The following is a 16,482-nucleotide window of genomic DNA, read 5'->3' on the forward strand; positions in this document are numbered from 1 at the left end:
GACCACAAATTGTGGGGAACACAGAGCTGTGGAGTTAGAGAGCTACATTCAATCTTTGCTCTCACTCAGTAGCCCTGTGTTAATTTCTCTTGCTTAGGCGAGTTCAATGTCCTCCAAAATGGTTCTATTGACAATCTCTCTCCATCTCAATCCACCCTTAAAGCCAAGTCTGATTATATAGATTTCTGCCTAAAGTCCACACTAAAAATAAAATCCTTAGAGAAGCCTTATTGTCAGAATCCCAGAAGGCTTACCAACCTGTTCTATGTCTTTAATCTAATGCAGCTCCTTCCATCCTCTATGTCTCAGCTTGGCTCCCTATATTGATCTTATCCAAGGGCTTTCACTGTGCTGAATTTCTGCTTTTCTCTCACCTGAAATATTAATTTTACCCTGTGTTTTTTCTTAGCCCAACTGCACTGCCTTACACACCCATTACTGAGTAATTTATGATCACCAGGAGTTTACTTCTTAAAGTCCTAACGGATTAGAGACCAAGACCAAGATGCCAGCAGGTCTTGCAGGAGTCTTCCCTGTGTTGCAGGTGGACATGCTGTGCTGCATTCTCCAGTGCAGAGACACTGTGGCCTTGCAAGGCAGAAGTACAAACGAGGGATTTCAGAGCTCACTTGAACATTTTTACTGGGTCATTCATGAGTATAAAAGCCCTCATGGTCCAATCACTGCTAAATGCCCAACATCCTAACGCTATTTTCTTGGAGGTGGCTCCAAATACAAATTTTGGACAGACACATAATTAAAATCATGGCCTTTACCTATAAACTTCTATTCATTCCTTATGGCCCAATAAAATGCCCTTATCTCAGTGAAGTTTCCCCTAAGGCTCCTAAAACTAGCAGTTAGTTTTCCCTTCCTTTGTGATCCAAAGGTACTTAACTTAAATTACTTATTATACCTCACTGAATTTATGTCTATCTGCCTAACTCCTACATCCATTCTCATAGCCTCTTATCTTTTTCTCATTGATACTCATGCAACTCAAGCAGTGAGCACCTCTAAGGATCTTTGGATTCTCACTATTTATTATATCAACTATCTAAAACTGTTTACCAAATAAAAATGTGAATAAATGAGTAAGTGGATGAATGGATGCCTCAATGGGAATCTGAATATCTAGGATGTAGAATGCTTGACAGATGAGACCCATGACAATCATAGGCAAAGAGAGGATATGAGAGGATGGATGGGACTTCACAAAGTGATAAAACATCTACTACATGCAGTTGTTACTTAAGGACCTGAATGGCTATGAATAATAAATACAGACAATATTTATGGGTACAGAGGTAAGTGCATTACATACCCTGGAGGATGACAGTACTTCTAAGCCATTACTACTTTGATAGGTCAATATGGTTTCTGGCACGCACAATAAGGTAGAAAAGGTGAGCTATGTACATGTCATAACAGTAATGAAGTATGGTTTAACCTCGTGAGTGGTATCAAGCCTGCCTTGTGCCTCTATGAACCATTTATCTCAATCCTACTTACTTGGAGGCTTACAGTTTTCATATATCTAAGTAGCTCTTTCTAAGGATTAGGTAATGGTTCACATGCACAATAAAGCTACACAACCCAGCTACTTGACTACACAAAAGAAAATTAAAATGTTATTTGATACGATTTCCTGAAAAAAGATAAAGTGGCAGCAGTGGGCAGCACCCTGCAGACAGGCCTAGAACACGTGGGAAGGCACAGCAGTGGGCAGTGCACAACCAGATCAGGTCTTTAAACATCAACACAGTGATGGACATGGCAACACTAACTTTTGAAATACAAGTAGCCGAGGTAACTAAGTGAATCCCAGAGCACAAAAAAAGCAAAATGCTAAGGACTACAGCATCATAAGGTCTACCAATACAAACAGGAATGGAAACGTACTATCTCAAAGATGTGAGCCAGAATTTCTTTATATAATGTTGGCTTCTGGAGAAAAATATAAATACTCCTTTGGGTTTGAGGAAGACTTGATGGCTCTGAACTAACCTGACATCAGTAATCACAGAGCCTTGGGGCATAGAAATGAGAAGCATGGCTGAAGCAAAGTCACTAGCATCTGAAACTTCCTTTTCTGGGTTTAGTAGGAAAGGCCCTTTGTTGTTTTGTTTGTTTGTTTGTTTTTTGAGAAATGGTAAGATTCTGATCGAAAGTCATAATAGTGTAGAAAACTACACTATAATGGCAGCTCCCACTGTGACTGTGCTGATTGTAACAGAATTTGGCCTTGAGTTTTCTAACACCATCATTGACTTGCTCACAGCAGGAGGGGAAGTGCATGGGCTGTGACCACCTCACAGGCGCCTTTACAACATGGAATGTAGTAGTGACAGGATCCAAAATGGCTGCTAGATTCTAAAGTCATTAGTCCCACCAACCAAAATGGAAGACTGACTTCTAGCATTGTGTAAAACTTCAAATTTGTCTGAAATACAATAACTTCATCTGCATATTGTTCTAATAAATTCTCTAAGTATAAATGATAAATAAAACAAATTTCCAACCCACATTTATCAATAACAATTCCATGGGAAAAGCAATACTCAGTGGCACTGGGAGTTTATCCCTTTTCCTTTGCGTGACTATTACCTATTTCATTTCTTCTTGTGTTCTCTAAGGACAGAGAACGTATTTGAGACATTTTTCACTAATTTTTTTGTTTTATGTAAAATATATACACATAAACTGTATATATGTGTGTTATACTATTCATAAAGAGAATCGAGGACCCAGGGAGCTTAGAGGTCAGGTGGGGTGGAGAGGGCGGGAGCATCCACGTGGAGATGGGGAGGGGTGGGGAGGAGGTGTGGGCTGTGGAGTCAGAGGGTAGATGGGGGTGGGTGGGAATGGAATATGGAGTATGAAAAATAAATTAATTAAAAAAGATCTCAAATGGAAAAAAATATTTTATTATTGCATATTCATTGTATAAAATAATAGTTTCATAATACAATATTAACCAAGTATATACCGTGTTGGCTATTTCATCTCTATGAGCAGTGATGTCTATTGTACAATATTTACCTTCTGATCTGCTTTCCCTTGGAAAAAGGCGAAACTACAAATACTTAGATTTTAAATTTCATTATTTTGCAGATTCACTTATTCAAATAAGAGCTAAAATTATGTGAACTATTACTAAAATGTGCATTAGTTAATAAAGTTGTAAAGTATAAGAGTTAAGACAGGGTCAGTAGTGAAACCTGAGCGATAAATACAGGCCCGCCTTTTACCACTCTGAGAATGGATGTTGCACAAACTTAGCCTCTCAGTCCTCTGTTTTCCTAACATTAAGATAAATGAGTCAGATAACTGCACAAACCTTGGACATGTGGCTATGCACATGCAGTCAGAGGAGCTCAGCCACTCTGCTTCCTGAGGACTCACATGCAGTTAATGGGTGATGGGGAAGGAGGGATCCAACACACTGCTGTAACCTGAATGAAACTCACTGGGTGAAAAAGAAGGAGAAGAAGAATGAAGGGAGGGAGGGAGGATGGAAGGAAGGAGAGATGTGAAGGAAGAAGACGAGCAGTGAGGAAGGAAGGGAGCAATGACCTAGCCTCACCAAGGATCAAGACCTCAGACCCATGGCAAACTGCAAAACCACTACCCACACACATGGATTGTGGCAGTTATATATAATTAATAGATGCTAGTAAAACATTATAAGTAATCAAATAGGCTAATAATGGACCTACTTCACTGACATGCTGTGAGGTAAACAAGTTATGTTATCTGTCTACCTAAGTGGGCAGACAGATAAACTGCTTAGACAGGGTCCAGAATATAGCAAACTCAATATACATCTGCTTTTGCTGTTGGCATCTGTAAAGTCGGGCTAGAAAATTATGTATTCATTAAATTTTATCTAAAATAGATGTACTACTTTGCCTGTCTTCAAAAACTTTTATCTCCTATCATCATGGTCCTCATTTGTCTCCAGTTCTACAACTGTAGTCCAGGTAAATATTTACTAGAGTGAAAAGCCATATGAGGGAAAATTATCTTACTTTCTTTTATAATTCATAAAAACGTAAGTGTGTTAAATTTTAGGGCAGTCTGCAATTGATAACATTTATCAAATAATGAAAGATAATATAAATTAGTCTTAAGCTATAATTCTCAAAAATTCTTAGCTTTTTCTCCATATTGTCTTCTGTTCACTCTGTAGGAAAATGATCACAAACTCATTCAATGGAAACTGATATAAACAAATGCCAACATTACCTTTATCACTCCCGTAATAATAGAACACTGTTTTGCTGAGCGCACACCATCGTTTCTGCCATTCAAACCCCAGAAAGCTGTGATCTGCCAAAAAGCGGGAGAAATGAGCAGGTTAGATACCATACATGATTTACATAAAGCATTTCCTCACCTCATAAGGGAAAGTCCGCTAAGACAATTTCTGAGCTTCCTTTTACCTCTGGCATTAATCTGTATTTCCCATCCCTTTACAATGGTGTTAACTGTCTGGTCACCAAACCTTCTCTACACAGTCTCAAAAAGGTATCAGACTGCACATTCTTGATATAATTGATCCATGGGGTCTCATTCTCAAATTTGTCATAAAAGGGAAAGGGGAAGGAAGGGTTGACTTGGGTCATTTATTTCTACTACCTCTTTCAGCTAGAAGTTTCAGCTTAAAAAGATTTTTAAAACTAAGCAGTACATGTGGAACATGATCAGAAGGTCTGCAGCGACAAGCTAAGTGAAGCTGTGTGGTCATAAAGATGCTTTCATGCCCGATCAGGACTGCCCACCACCCGGTTTAATTTTATGCTGGTGATGAAAGGAGACCACCTGGCCAAGTCCCAGTTATCAAGTGGAGAGGGACACTGAAACAGGTAACAGATACCACATGAGATGCCAGGCTGTTCCGAGCCATAGCAGGCTGTGTATACTGGTTACTGGTGAGAAACACCGACCTTGAGGACACAGTCATAGCCTGAAGCTTTCCCACAAGATGTATGGCACTGCTCCAGAACTGTTTACAAATCCCAGGCTGCACTGACAGCCAGGCTAATGCTTTGCTAGTAAAAACTATGTAAAACTGGCATTTCATGTTTGGATAAGGTTTTCGACATCTTCTTATAACACTGCCTAAAGAGACCACTGCTTCCATGACTATGCCACAACCATGCTTTATCTTAGGATGAAAAACCAACCAACCAGCCAGCTTTAGGCTTCTCATTAGCCCTTTAGCTCACCTTTTCTGCGTTTTTCCAGGTAGCCAGCCTTTATGACAAAAGGAAGGTCCTGGGCTGCAATGGGAGGAAACTGGTTTCCTGTGGAAAGTGAGAGAAAGAAAAATTAGTGAGTAATTCACTCTGGAGAAGCCATGCTGACATCAACTCATTACATTCAATGTACCTTTAATTACTGCAATTACTCAAATCAGATATAGCAACCTTACTTCAAATCCATCCCATAAACTCCCTTCTCTCCTCTTGTAAACTTCAAGTAGGGGAAAAAATTTTCGTGCTCCTAAATACAAATGCAGCTTATGCTGCAGCTGATTGTCTCAGACGGGTGATACTTTCAATATAAATTCAATAAACAGAACTATAACAAAGAAACCCAACAAATCCCAAATACAGCCATTAGGAATTTCAGATGAACCAGAGACGCTTCTCTGTGTCTGCTGGACCAATGAACATCAACTCTTACCTGTGTGTTCTTACTTCCACCAAGCCAAACAAAGTGATTTTCCCCCAAATCAAATACAGTATTTGTTCCTGAGTCCACATCAAATATTCTCTCCCCCTACCTGAATTCACAGAGAAACCCTGAATCATGAGAGTGAATCTGTTTTATGTTTAGGATTTTATAAGGCATTTAAGAGTCTAAGACTAGATCATTGAATAGAAGTAGCATAAACAGCAGATTTCTACAAAAACAAAATAAAACAAGGCAAAACAAACCCCCCAAACCTTAAAGATCAAGCTGTAAATTAAGCTTAAACTTAGAAACTCATGGTCACATGTGACAAGTCACTCAGTAACTTCCCTGGTGTTCATAAGATGGATAACTGAAAGGAGAAATGATAGGTAGGTAGGACATAAGTAGATGGGTAGATAGATACATAGATATGTAGATAGTTAGCACAAAAAATCCCCAAAAACAAAAAAGCAAAAGCAAAAACAAAGTACGGAAACAGAATCTAAGTGGAAAACAAGTTGGCCCAACCATTAAATTAGCCAGGATATTATGGAATAATTGGGTCTCACCAAGTTGTCATACCACAATCTTTTTACTGGCACTGGGCAAAACAAATGTTCTCTGGGGCTACTGAGACGGCTCAGCAGGTAAAGGTGCTTGTTACCAAGCGTGATGACCTGAGGTCAAGTCCCAGAGTGTGTAGAGGAGAAGGAAAGAAATAACACTTGTGGATTGTTCTCTGGCCTCCACATAGGTATGTAGACATGTAGACAGACAGACAGACAGAAAGACACGCAATGTAATAACTGAAATGTTCTTCAAATTTCAAAAGGAAAACAAGTTATTCTGAAGCAAAGTACTTTTTAATTTTTTAACTTTATGTGTCTAAGTATCCTGCCTCCATGTATGTCTATACACCATGTGTTATGCTGTAACATCAAAGGACAGAAGACAGTGTGGGATGCCCTGGAACTGAAGTCACAAATGATATGAGCCAGCATGTAGGTCCTGGGAACCAATCATAGGCTCTCTGCAAGAACAGCAAGTGCTCTTAACTGCTGAGTCATCTGTCAAACTCTTGAGGTACTAATACTTTCATCTTACTGACCAGGAACAGGTAGAGAAGAGAAAGGAAGGAAGAGAGAAACCAGCTCCATAGGATGAATGTATCACTTAACTTGAGTACTCCAAAAGAAAAAAAAAAAAGTTGATTAACCTGATAAATCCCAGTAAAATATAATGTCATAAGTAATATTCTAGTTCTCATTACCTCATATCTCTTAAAGTATTTTATTTAAGGGAGGGGAAAGCAATTTCTTAACTGAAATTCTACTTTTTAAAACTGTGATAGCTATTTAACCAATATCTAGAATTTAGTAGCCATGTATACTTTTTATAAGCAAAACCATACCAGTAATGACCCTTAAAATATATCTTTAAATCCTCAGAAGGACTTAATGATTTGTTTAACACGATAGGTAGAGTTAAACTCTCTGAATGTAATTTGTTATATGTAAAGCAGTAATTTTCCCCTAAAAACTTGAATCTTCTCACCATTTGGACCTCCTCACAATTATCAGTAGTATGCTGTCAATAAGATTCAGATGAGACCAAAGGGCAGAGGCTTGCCAGATGCAGAAACAATAGCCATCAAGAGAGGGAAGCTACAGCTACACTGCTCTATAGAGTAGGAGCAACAGAGGACATCTGCCTTACTCCGGAATACCATCTCCCCGTGAGACACTGATTGGGCAACCGTACAGGTTACAGGTTACTGTGATTTTTAAACTAGTTAAAACAATTTCCTTTTCTTAATGTAAAAACAATAAACAAAAAAATTACATCTTAACTAAGGGCACAAAGAAAAAATTAACTTGTATTCTAGGCCACTCTAACCACAGGGTTAAAAGGCCACAAGTTTTTGGTATTCTTAAGATATTGAACTATTTTTTAATGAGTATTTATGTATTTATGTATGTATGTATTTATTTATTTATTTAGACAATCTCACTTTTCTAAAGCAAATCAAAATATCAGACATTGTAACTAACATCCTGCTGCGGGACACGGTGTCATGCTCCAGTACAGTCCAGCATAAAAACACACTAATTATTACCCAGCAAGGTGATAAGCAAGGCCTGGGTCTTCTACACTGCAACTTGCAGTCTTGATGTAAAGGCCCTCGGACAGGTCAGGCAGGGGTAGGTCGGAAGCATTCAGACAGCATCTGGATTCGGGCTCCTTTACATGACTTTTAATGCGATGTGAATTTTAAAATTGCGAAGCTAGGGTCCATCTGATGGTAAGAAGGCTGAACCAAATATGCTGTAGAGCAAACGGTCACTTTGCTTCCTTCCACACAGCTTAACCTCAACAAGAACAAAAAACTACCCTGGACCACAGCAAGTAAGTTTGTTTGTTTGTTTGTTTGTTTGTTTGTTTGTTTGTTTTTTGAGACAGGGTTTCTCTGTGTAGCCCTGGCTGTCCTGGAACTCACTCTGTAGACCAGGCTGGCCTCAAACTCAGAGGATCACAGCAAGTTTTAAAAAGCTTTAGATATGAATTAAAAATCACTGGAAGTTCTAACTTGTTAGTTTTACAATTAGCTTTTCATTTCATTTCTTTTCTTGAATGAACAGGTGTAAGGGATCAGAGTGATTCAAAGACATTTTGACAACAGAATCTTATTCATTTCCTTCTTATTTCTTATGAGAAGGTTGGTGGCCAATTTAAATACTAGACTTGTGAGGAATCTAAAACCTCTTTTACTATTTTACCATTAACAAATCTGTTTTAGTTATTCAGTCTTGACTTCAGGCAGAATTCCTGCTAAGTTTCTGGGCCTCATCTTTGCCAACTACAGTTTTCGGTTTGTTACTTGCCATTTAGACTGCCTTCTACAGGAACACTACGCCTTTGAGCTAGCATAACCTTTTTGCCAGTTTCATTCCACTCAACGCTCCTTCCCGTTTATACTGGAAAGGAAGGGGAGAGAGTTATTTTTAGAGACTGCTCTTTGCTCATGTGATCTTTCACTCCTAGTCAAGCCTTGGTCTAGACAAATACCCTGTCACCACATGATGGGACATATCCTTGAAATGAAAATAGTGAGGAATAAACTCCTCAACAATTAATCAATCTCCCTCCACCCCTGAGCACTAATAAAGTACCCATGGGCTTATCCAAACCTTTTATTAAAATAATATTTTTATTAATTCTTTGAGAATATCATACAACATATGATCATATTCCACTCCCTCCCATTTCCTCCCAAGCCCATCCATACCTCCCTTTTTGTTTTGTTTATTTAAACCATCAAGTCCAATTCATGCTGCCTACATACTCCTGGTTGTGGGACCTGTCCTAGAGCATGCCAGACCAACCAGGCGCCACACCCATAAAGAAGACCAACTTTCTCTGTAACAGAGGCTGTCACTTGTCAATGGTGCCTCAGCTAGGGGTGGGATTTCTGTGTTCACTGCCCCTACCCAATCCTCATGGTAGGATTTTGTCTGGCTTGAACCCATGCTGGTCTTGGCATAAAGCCACAACTGTTGAGTTCATATATGCCACTTCCCTGTCAAGTCTGGAAAACACCATTTTGTTGTAGTAAACAAAAGGGAGAAGGAAGGGACAGAGAGGGGGCAGAAATTATAGGCCAATCTCTCTGATGAAAAATTCTCTCCTGGGCATATATCCAGAAGATGTCCCAACCGGTAAAAAGGACACATGCTCCACTATGTTCATAGCAGCCCTATTTATAATAGCCAGAAGCTGGAAANAACCCAGATGTCCCTCAACAGAGGAATGGATACAGAAATTATGGTACATTGACACAATGGAGTACTACTCAGCTATTAAAAAGAATGAATTTATGAAATTCCTAGCCAAATGGATGGACCTGGAGGGCATCATCTTGAGTGAAGTAACACAATCACAAAAGAACTCACACAATATGTATTCACTGATAAGTGGATATTAGCCCAAAACTTAGGATACCCAAGATATAAGATACAATTTACTAAACGCATGAAACTCAAGAAGAATGAAGACCAAAGTGTGGACACTGTGCCCCTTCTTAGAATTGGAAACAAAACACCCAGGGAAGGAGTTACAGAGACAAAGTTCGTAGCTGTGATGAANGGATGGACCATTTAGAGACTGCCGTATCCAGGGATCCTTCCCATAATCAGCTTCTAAACGCTGACACCATTGCATACACTAGCAAGATTTTGCTGAAAGGACCCAAATATCTGCTTGTGGACGTTGTACATCGTGGTGCGCACTAGGCTCCGCACCACGATGTACAACGTCCACAAGCAGGGGTAGGGAAGTGGGGGGCGCTATGGGGGACTTTTGGGATAGCATTGGAAATGTAACTGAGGAAAATATGTAATAAAAATATTAAAAATTTAAAAAAAAAGAAAAATTCTCAAATAAAGATTTAAACCTAATTCAAGAACCCATGGCAAAGATTATCCACCATGATCAAGTCAGCTTTATCCAAGAGATGCAGGGATGGTTCAATATATGCAAATCAATAAATGTAATCCACCACATAAATAGAATCAAGGACAGAAACCACATCATCATCTCATTTAAATTCAGGAAAGGATTCTGACAAAATCCAACATCTCTTTATAATAAAGCCCCAGAGGACATGGATACAGGGATACGTCTCGACATAATAAGGACAACACACAGTAATCTCACAACCAGCATCTTGCTAAACAGAGAAACCCTCAAAGCATTCCTACTAAAATCAGGAACAAAACCAGGCAGTCCTCTCACCTTCTCGTCCTGTTCAATACAGTGCTCCAAGTCCTAGCTAGAGCAATAGTGTTAGCGGAGGGAGGTGAACAAGGCACAAAATAGATAAGGAAGAAGTCAAAGTGTCCTGGTAGGCAGAAGATCGCTTATATACATAAAATACTTCATCAGAAACTTCTACTGCCGATAAATTATAGCAAAGTAGCAGAACACAAAATGTACACACAAAAATCCGTAAGCTCCCTATATACCAACAACAAGCATACCAAGAAAACAGTCCTGGAAACAAAAACAAACAAATCTAAGGAATTAAATAACTTGTGTAATAAAAACTTGTCTAAATCTTTAAATTCTTTGCTTTCACCATTAGTTGTAAGTGTGAGTCCCAAACTGAGGGAGATAGTATTTCCTTTTACCTCTTCTCCATCCACATGTTGAGCCTGAAAAGAGGCTCAGTCGTTTGGTAAATACATTCATTTTAAGAAAAGTACCTCAGGTCAACAAGCTGAAGTGCCCAAGTGAGGATGCCTCAGTCCCACTTGGGAGAGAGAAGAAAGCAATCACAAGTGGGGAGGAAGGGAGAGACTGGGGAGGGAAAGTGGATGGGTTTGGGGGGTGGGGGTAGCGGGGAACCTGATCTGGTATTGGGTGAGGGAAAAGGACTGAAGCCCTGAGGGCCTGCAGAAAGAATGGAAAAAGAATGGAAATAGGCAACCTCGGGAAATAGGAGCTTGGGGGTGCGGGGGGGGGGGAACCTCTCTAGAATGCACCAGATACCTGGGAGGTGAGAGACTCTCAGGACTCAAAGGGAGGGACCCTAGATGAAATGCCTGACAGTAGGAAGAGGGAACTTACAGAGCCCACCTCCAGCAGGAAGACAGGGAATCAAGTGAGAGAGGGGGTTGCCATTCCACAGTCACATCTCTGACACATAATTGTTCCTGTCTGAAAGAATTTCAGGGATGGAAATGGAGAAGAGCCTGAGGAAAAGAAGGTCCAGTGACAGGCCCAAAGTGGGATCCAACCAACAAACAGAAACTGCTGACCCCTGTGGTTGAACTAGGGAAGGCTGAAAGAAGCTGAGGAGAAGGGCAATCCTGTAGGAGGACCAGCAGTCTCAATTAATCTGGACCCCCAAGATCTCTCAAACACTTAACCACCAAACAGACAGCATACACCAGCTGATATGAGCCCCCCTCCCCCACAACACACAAACAGTAGAGGACTTCCCTGTTTGTGTTCATTCAGAGACGATGCGCCTAACCCTCAAGAGACTGGAGGCCCCAGGAAGTTTAGAGATAAGGTGGGGTGGGGGAGTGGGGATACCCACGTGGAGACAGAGGAGGTATAGGATGTGGAACAGTTGGAGGGTGGATGGGGGGATAGGGAATGGAATATGGAGTGTACAAAATAAATTAATGTATAAAATAAATAAAAAAGAAAATAAAAGGTACCCTTTTAACATTTGTTTCATATTTGATGCCCAGCATATAAGACTATTTCATGTGTCTGAGACCCCTGCCTCAGTCCACGTTGAGAACACTCTCCTACTCATCCATCCGAGTTTACTTGTCTAACTGTTCTTAAGAAGCAGCCTCAGAAGTGCTCATAGCCCTCAGTAATTCCAGTCTCCAGGGGGTTCTGACATCTTGTAACATTGCTGTGTAAGTCGAAGGGCATGTCCTCTAAAAATCAGCTGATGCAGTGGTACAGCGAATGCATTCTTACTTGTCAATTCACATTTACACTACATTTATAATCTATCTTTAGTGTCCTCATAGGGACATAAGGCTGGATGGAGCTGACCTTAATACAAGACAGATCAGCAATTAGTCAACAAAGCTTTACAAACCAGGTCAATCATAGATCATAAAATTTGTGGGTGGTTTTTGTTTTGCTTTGAATCAAGGTGTCACTACATAGCCCTGGCTAACCTGGAACTTGGTAGACCTGTAGACCGGGCCTGTCTCTGCCTCTGCCTCACGAGTGCTGGAATTAAAGGCATATGCCACCAACAACCTGTTTTGTTTTTTTTAAAAAGGATCTTATTTTTGTGGCCTAGAATCAGTGACTGCCCGAGAGTTCCTCTGTTTTAGCCTCCTTGGTACTAGAATAACAAGCAAGGGTAACCATCCTTGGGCAGCCTGTAAAACTTTGAAGCATATGTCTGTTTCATATGAACAGATAATAGCACTGTCCTGAGTTTCATCTAATGTCAAATCTTTTCAGTTTAGCTATACACCTGAGCGTAGCCACTGAACAGTAATTTAATAGAGAACACTGAGCAAACCTTCAGGATTAGAACAGATGCTGTTCAGGCATGTTTTCCTAGGACCTAGAAATCAAAACCTAGCAGAAGCATACTTCCTATTCTAACCTTGCCTTTAAAAGGGATGCCTGTTAGCAGCCATGTATAAGACTAGCTCGATGCAGTACTATATGCAGAGTTTATGCATATATGTTGTACTTTACAACAGTAGGCTGAAGTCTGACTTTCTCACTAGACTTAGCCAGACAGTGCCTCAGATGTACTTCTTTAAGACACATGGGTTCAATTTTATATAAACTGTATTATACTGAAGCATGCTTAAGAAATGAACTTAGGGGGCTGGAGAACAGGCTCAGTGAATAAAGGAGTTTGCTGCAAAAATCTGACAAGCTAACTTTGATCCCCAAAAGCCACACAAGAGAGAACCAACTGGACAATGTTACTCTCTAGAGCCTCCACGCATGCACTGCAACATCTGCCCATCTCCATGTCTTTCTATCTCTCTCTCTCTCTCTCACACACACACACACACATACACACACACACACACACACACACACACACACACACACACACAGAGAGACACAAATAATCATAATAAATAAAAAATTAATATATATTTTTGAGATAAATAATTTTTGAAGAAACTAATTTAAAGGTTTTTTTAATAGTAGGGCTAGAGATGGTTCAGCAGTTATAACATGTACTGGTCTTGCAGAAGGGTCTGCACAGGCAGCTCATATTTGTCTGCAACTCTAGCTCCAGGGCATGTGACACCTTTAGCCTCTAAGAGCATCCCCACCCATACACTGCCATCGTCACATAATTGAAAATAATAAAAAACACATCTTCTAAACTCTTGTTTATGGGATTTGTAGAAAATGTTCTAAAACATTCAACACAAATTTGAAAGAAAATTGATAAGATAAATACAGTAGCCATACATTCTTACAAACACAGGAGAATTAGAGGCATACAAATAATGGTATGAGTGGTGAGTTTTACCTTTAAGTAAAAAGAATAATTTTATAAATTTTTATTACACCTGAGACAGACAGACAGACAGACAGGCAGACACACACACACACCATTAAGCATCCAATTGCACACATCTGCTTATTCACTATTCAAACACTTTGAAACACCCAAAATATACCAGACACTATGATGGGACAAGGGACGCAGTTACAGTCCTTTCTGTGGTCATGATTAGGTGCTATTGAAATGATGAAGAACCATAAAGTTCAGAAGGAAAAAGACTGGAACAGCTGGAAAGGACAGTCAGGATGGGAAAGCCAAGGGCCAGGCTCACACTTCTCTGCCTCCTTAGCCTTGCCATTAAAGTCAGAGACCCTGCACTGCAGCTGTGTATCAGCATCAGCCGTCTCAGCTTAGGATGTGCTCCATGTGACCTTAAATTCACTTTCTAGCCTAAGTCCAAGGCTGATGCTCAAACTCCAGATCCTCCTGCCTCAGCCTCCTCAGCGCTGGGATTATAGATGTGACCACCAATCAGTTTTAAACTTTCTAGCTACCAAGATGAAGCAGAAGATACAAGAAAAAGAAATTTAAGCAGAAGATACAGCCTTAAAAGTGCCCATTTTTGGTGAATTAATTTTGGCATACTTCTTAAAACTAATTACATACCAAACTCCAAATACAGACACTGGTATTTATCCCAAGGAGATCATGAGAAACCATGAGTGTTATGTCTACTGTGTTGAGTATCTTCCTTTGGGGCTCCCAGAGATGACATGGCCCCATCACCTATGAGCTTTTCTGGTTAAGAGTTGTCGTTAGCAGAACAATTTCACCACTTTGGTTTAAGACTTCAGTTAAAATGAGGTAAAAGGTCCACAAGACGCAGTATTTGCCGACAGCACACTGGGTGACAAGAGTGTGGCTTCATGTCAGCAATGCTGTGCAGCCTCCCTTGGACCTCATGCTCAGGCAGCTCTGAGACTCCTCAGGAAACACCGGAGGAACCAGCACAGTCCAACCCACTCACAAGTCTCTTAAAAATCCAAAGACTGCACACCTACTCAAACCCATGAGTACACACAGACCATGGTTTATTCCAAAACAACAAAGAACAATGGCAGATATGATATTCTATTATATAGTTTTCCAATATTTTGACTGTAATTAGATCATGTCTGAATGGACCATGATACATAGTTGCAATAAAAGTAGATGTTATGTAAATTTATATAAATAATATACTTTCCATATTCTTAATATTAAGTCATTAATTAAATCAATCAACTAAATTAAGTTTCCATATAAACAGGTTTAAATTTTACACAATCAAGTTCTAATGAACATTGAAAATGTAAACCGACATCAAATTTTTTAAAAACAAGCACAAATTCTTCAGAGGATGTTGCTATGGCAATTCAATATTTGGTCCAATTATCTGTTACCAATCTAAGAAACCAGGTAGGATTCTTAATAATCCACACAGGAGTAACTGGTGAAAACATTAGTTTATCAAATGATGACTTTTTCAGATAATATTTTGGAGAAAAATATTTGTATGGATACCACGTGAACTCCTGCAGATACTTAACAATAAATAAATAGATCAACAGAAAAGCAGGTCAAGAATTGGAAGCAAAGCAATTGGGACTGAGAACAGACACCAGTGCAGTTATTTGCTATCCTGCCCAGTGCTCCTCACCTTCACTACCGAGTGTACTCCAGAAGCTCAGATGCCATTGGCTTTGCCTGGGACACAGTGCTTGCTAATAATACTCAATGGACAGCAAGCATCTCCAACTAAACATTAACGTAGGATTCTACCATCTTACTTATGAGGCTAGCAAGAACTGTCAACAGTGGAGAGGGTGTAAGAGACCTCCTTAGTGACGTCTGTGGATAAAAACTCTAAGAACTTACTCAACCATCCTAGCCTACAAAATAAATCACAGCACAACAGAAACACCACTGTGGTGGAAAAAAAATGAAAATGCCTATATAGAAGGAGTGCATAATTTACTTAAAATTTTTATAACTTTTTAAAAATAAGGCCAAACTAGACAAATAAAAATATATAAAGAACTACACTGTATCCTAATGTCTGGGTGATAAACAAAGCAGAAGAATATATAAACTGATACACATTTTTCAATTTGAAATAAAGGTCTGTATTTTATGTATTCAAACAATGCAGGAAAACCACACCCAGAACTGTTAGCACTTCTTACTTGTAGGAAGTAGGGTGTTTGGAAGAAAAAAACATTTTCTTTATTAGGATCATGAATTACATATTATTACGTAATACAATTTTAAATAGAAAATAACATCAGGATCTTAAGTAATTTCAAGTATTAAAACAAGACCCAGATAATTGAATCAATAAATGCATGAGACTTTACAATACAATGAAGGATTAAAGTACCATGATACAACATGAAAACAATCATGTAAAGGCACTTCATGAGAATGTACACAGAGACCCAGCTGTCTTTAGTTAATCCACATCTCACACATCCACACAAGTCTTGATTCGGCCCACAAGGAACAACTTCTTTACCATTCCTCTAGGGGCATACTCTTCCCCACCACAATTACTGGAAACCCTCCAGCTCACTCACCCCCAGAAACAAATCTCAAAATGGGGCTCAGAACTGAACAAAGAATTCTCACCTGAGGAATACCNAATGGCAGAGAAGCACCTGAAAAATTGTTCAACATCCTTAATCATCAGGGAAATGCAAATCAAAACAACCCTGAGATTCCACCTCACACCAGTCAGAATG

The 16,482-nt window shown here is 39.6% G+C and overlaps 1 protein-coding gene across 1 annotated transcript in view; it reads right to left on the reverse strand.

Annotated features, from left to right (window-relative positions):
* Positions 1-16,482, reverse strand: part of Skap2 (src kinase associated phosphoprotein 2) — a 153,804-nt gene that overhangs the window by 59,463 nt on the left and 77,859 nt on the right. The window contains exons 5-6 of the mRNA XM_021165675.2: positions 5,232-5,309; positions 4,249-4,332 (exon numbers count right to left, since the gene is read on the reverse strand). Coding sequence (XP_021021334.1) covers positions 4,249-4,332; positions 5,232-5,309 — 162 coding nt within the window. The remainder of the gene's footprint in view (positions 1-4,248; positions 4,333-5,231; positions 5,310-16,482) is intronic.

Source organism: Mus caroli, chromosome 6 (genome assembly GCF_900094665.2).
Source record: "Mus caroli chromosome 6, CAROLI_EIJ_v1.1, whole genome shotgun sequence".
In the NCBI taxonomy this organism is placed as follows: Eukaryota; Metazoa; Chordata; class Mammalia; order Rodentia; family Muridae; genus Mus; species Mus caroli.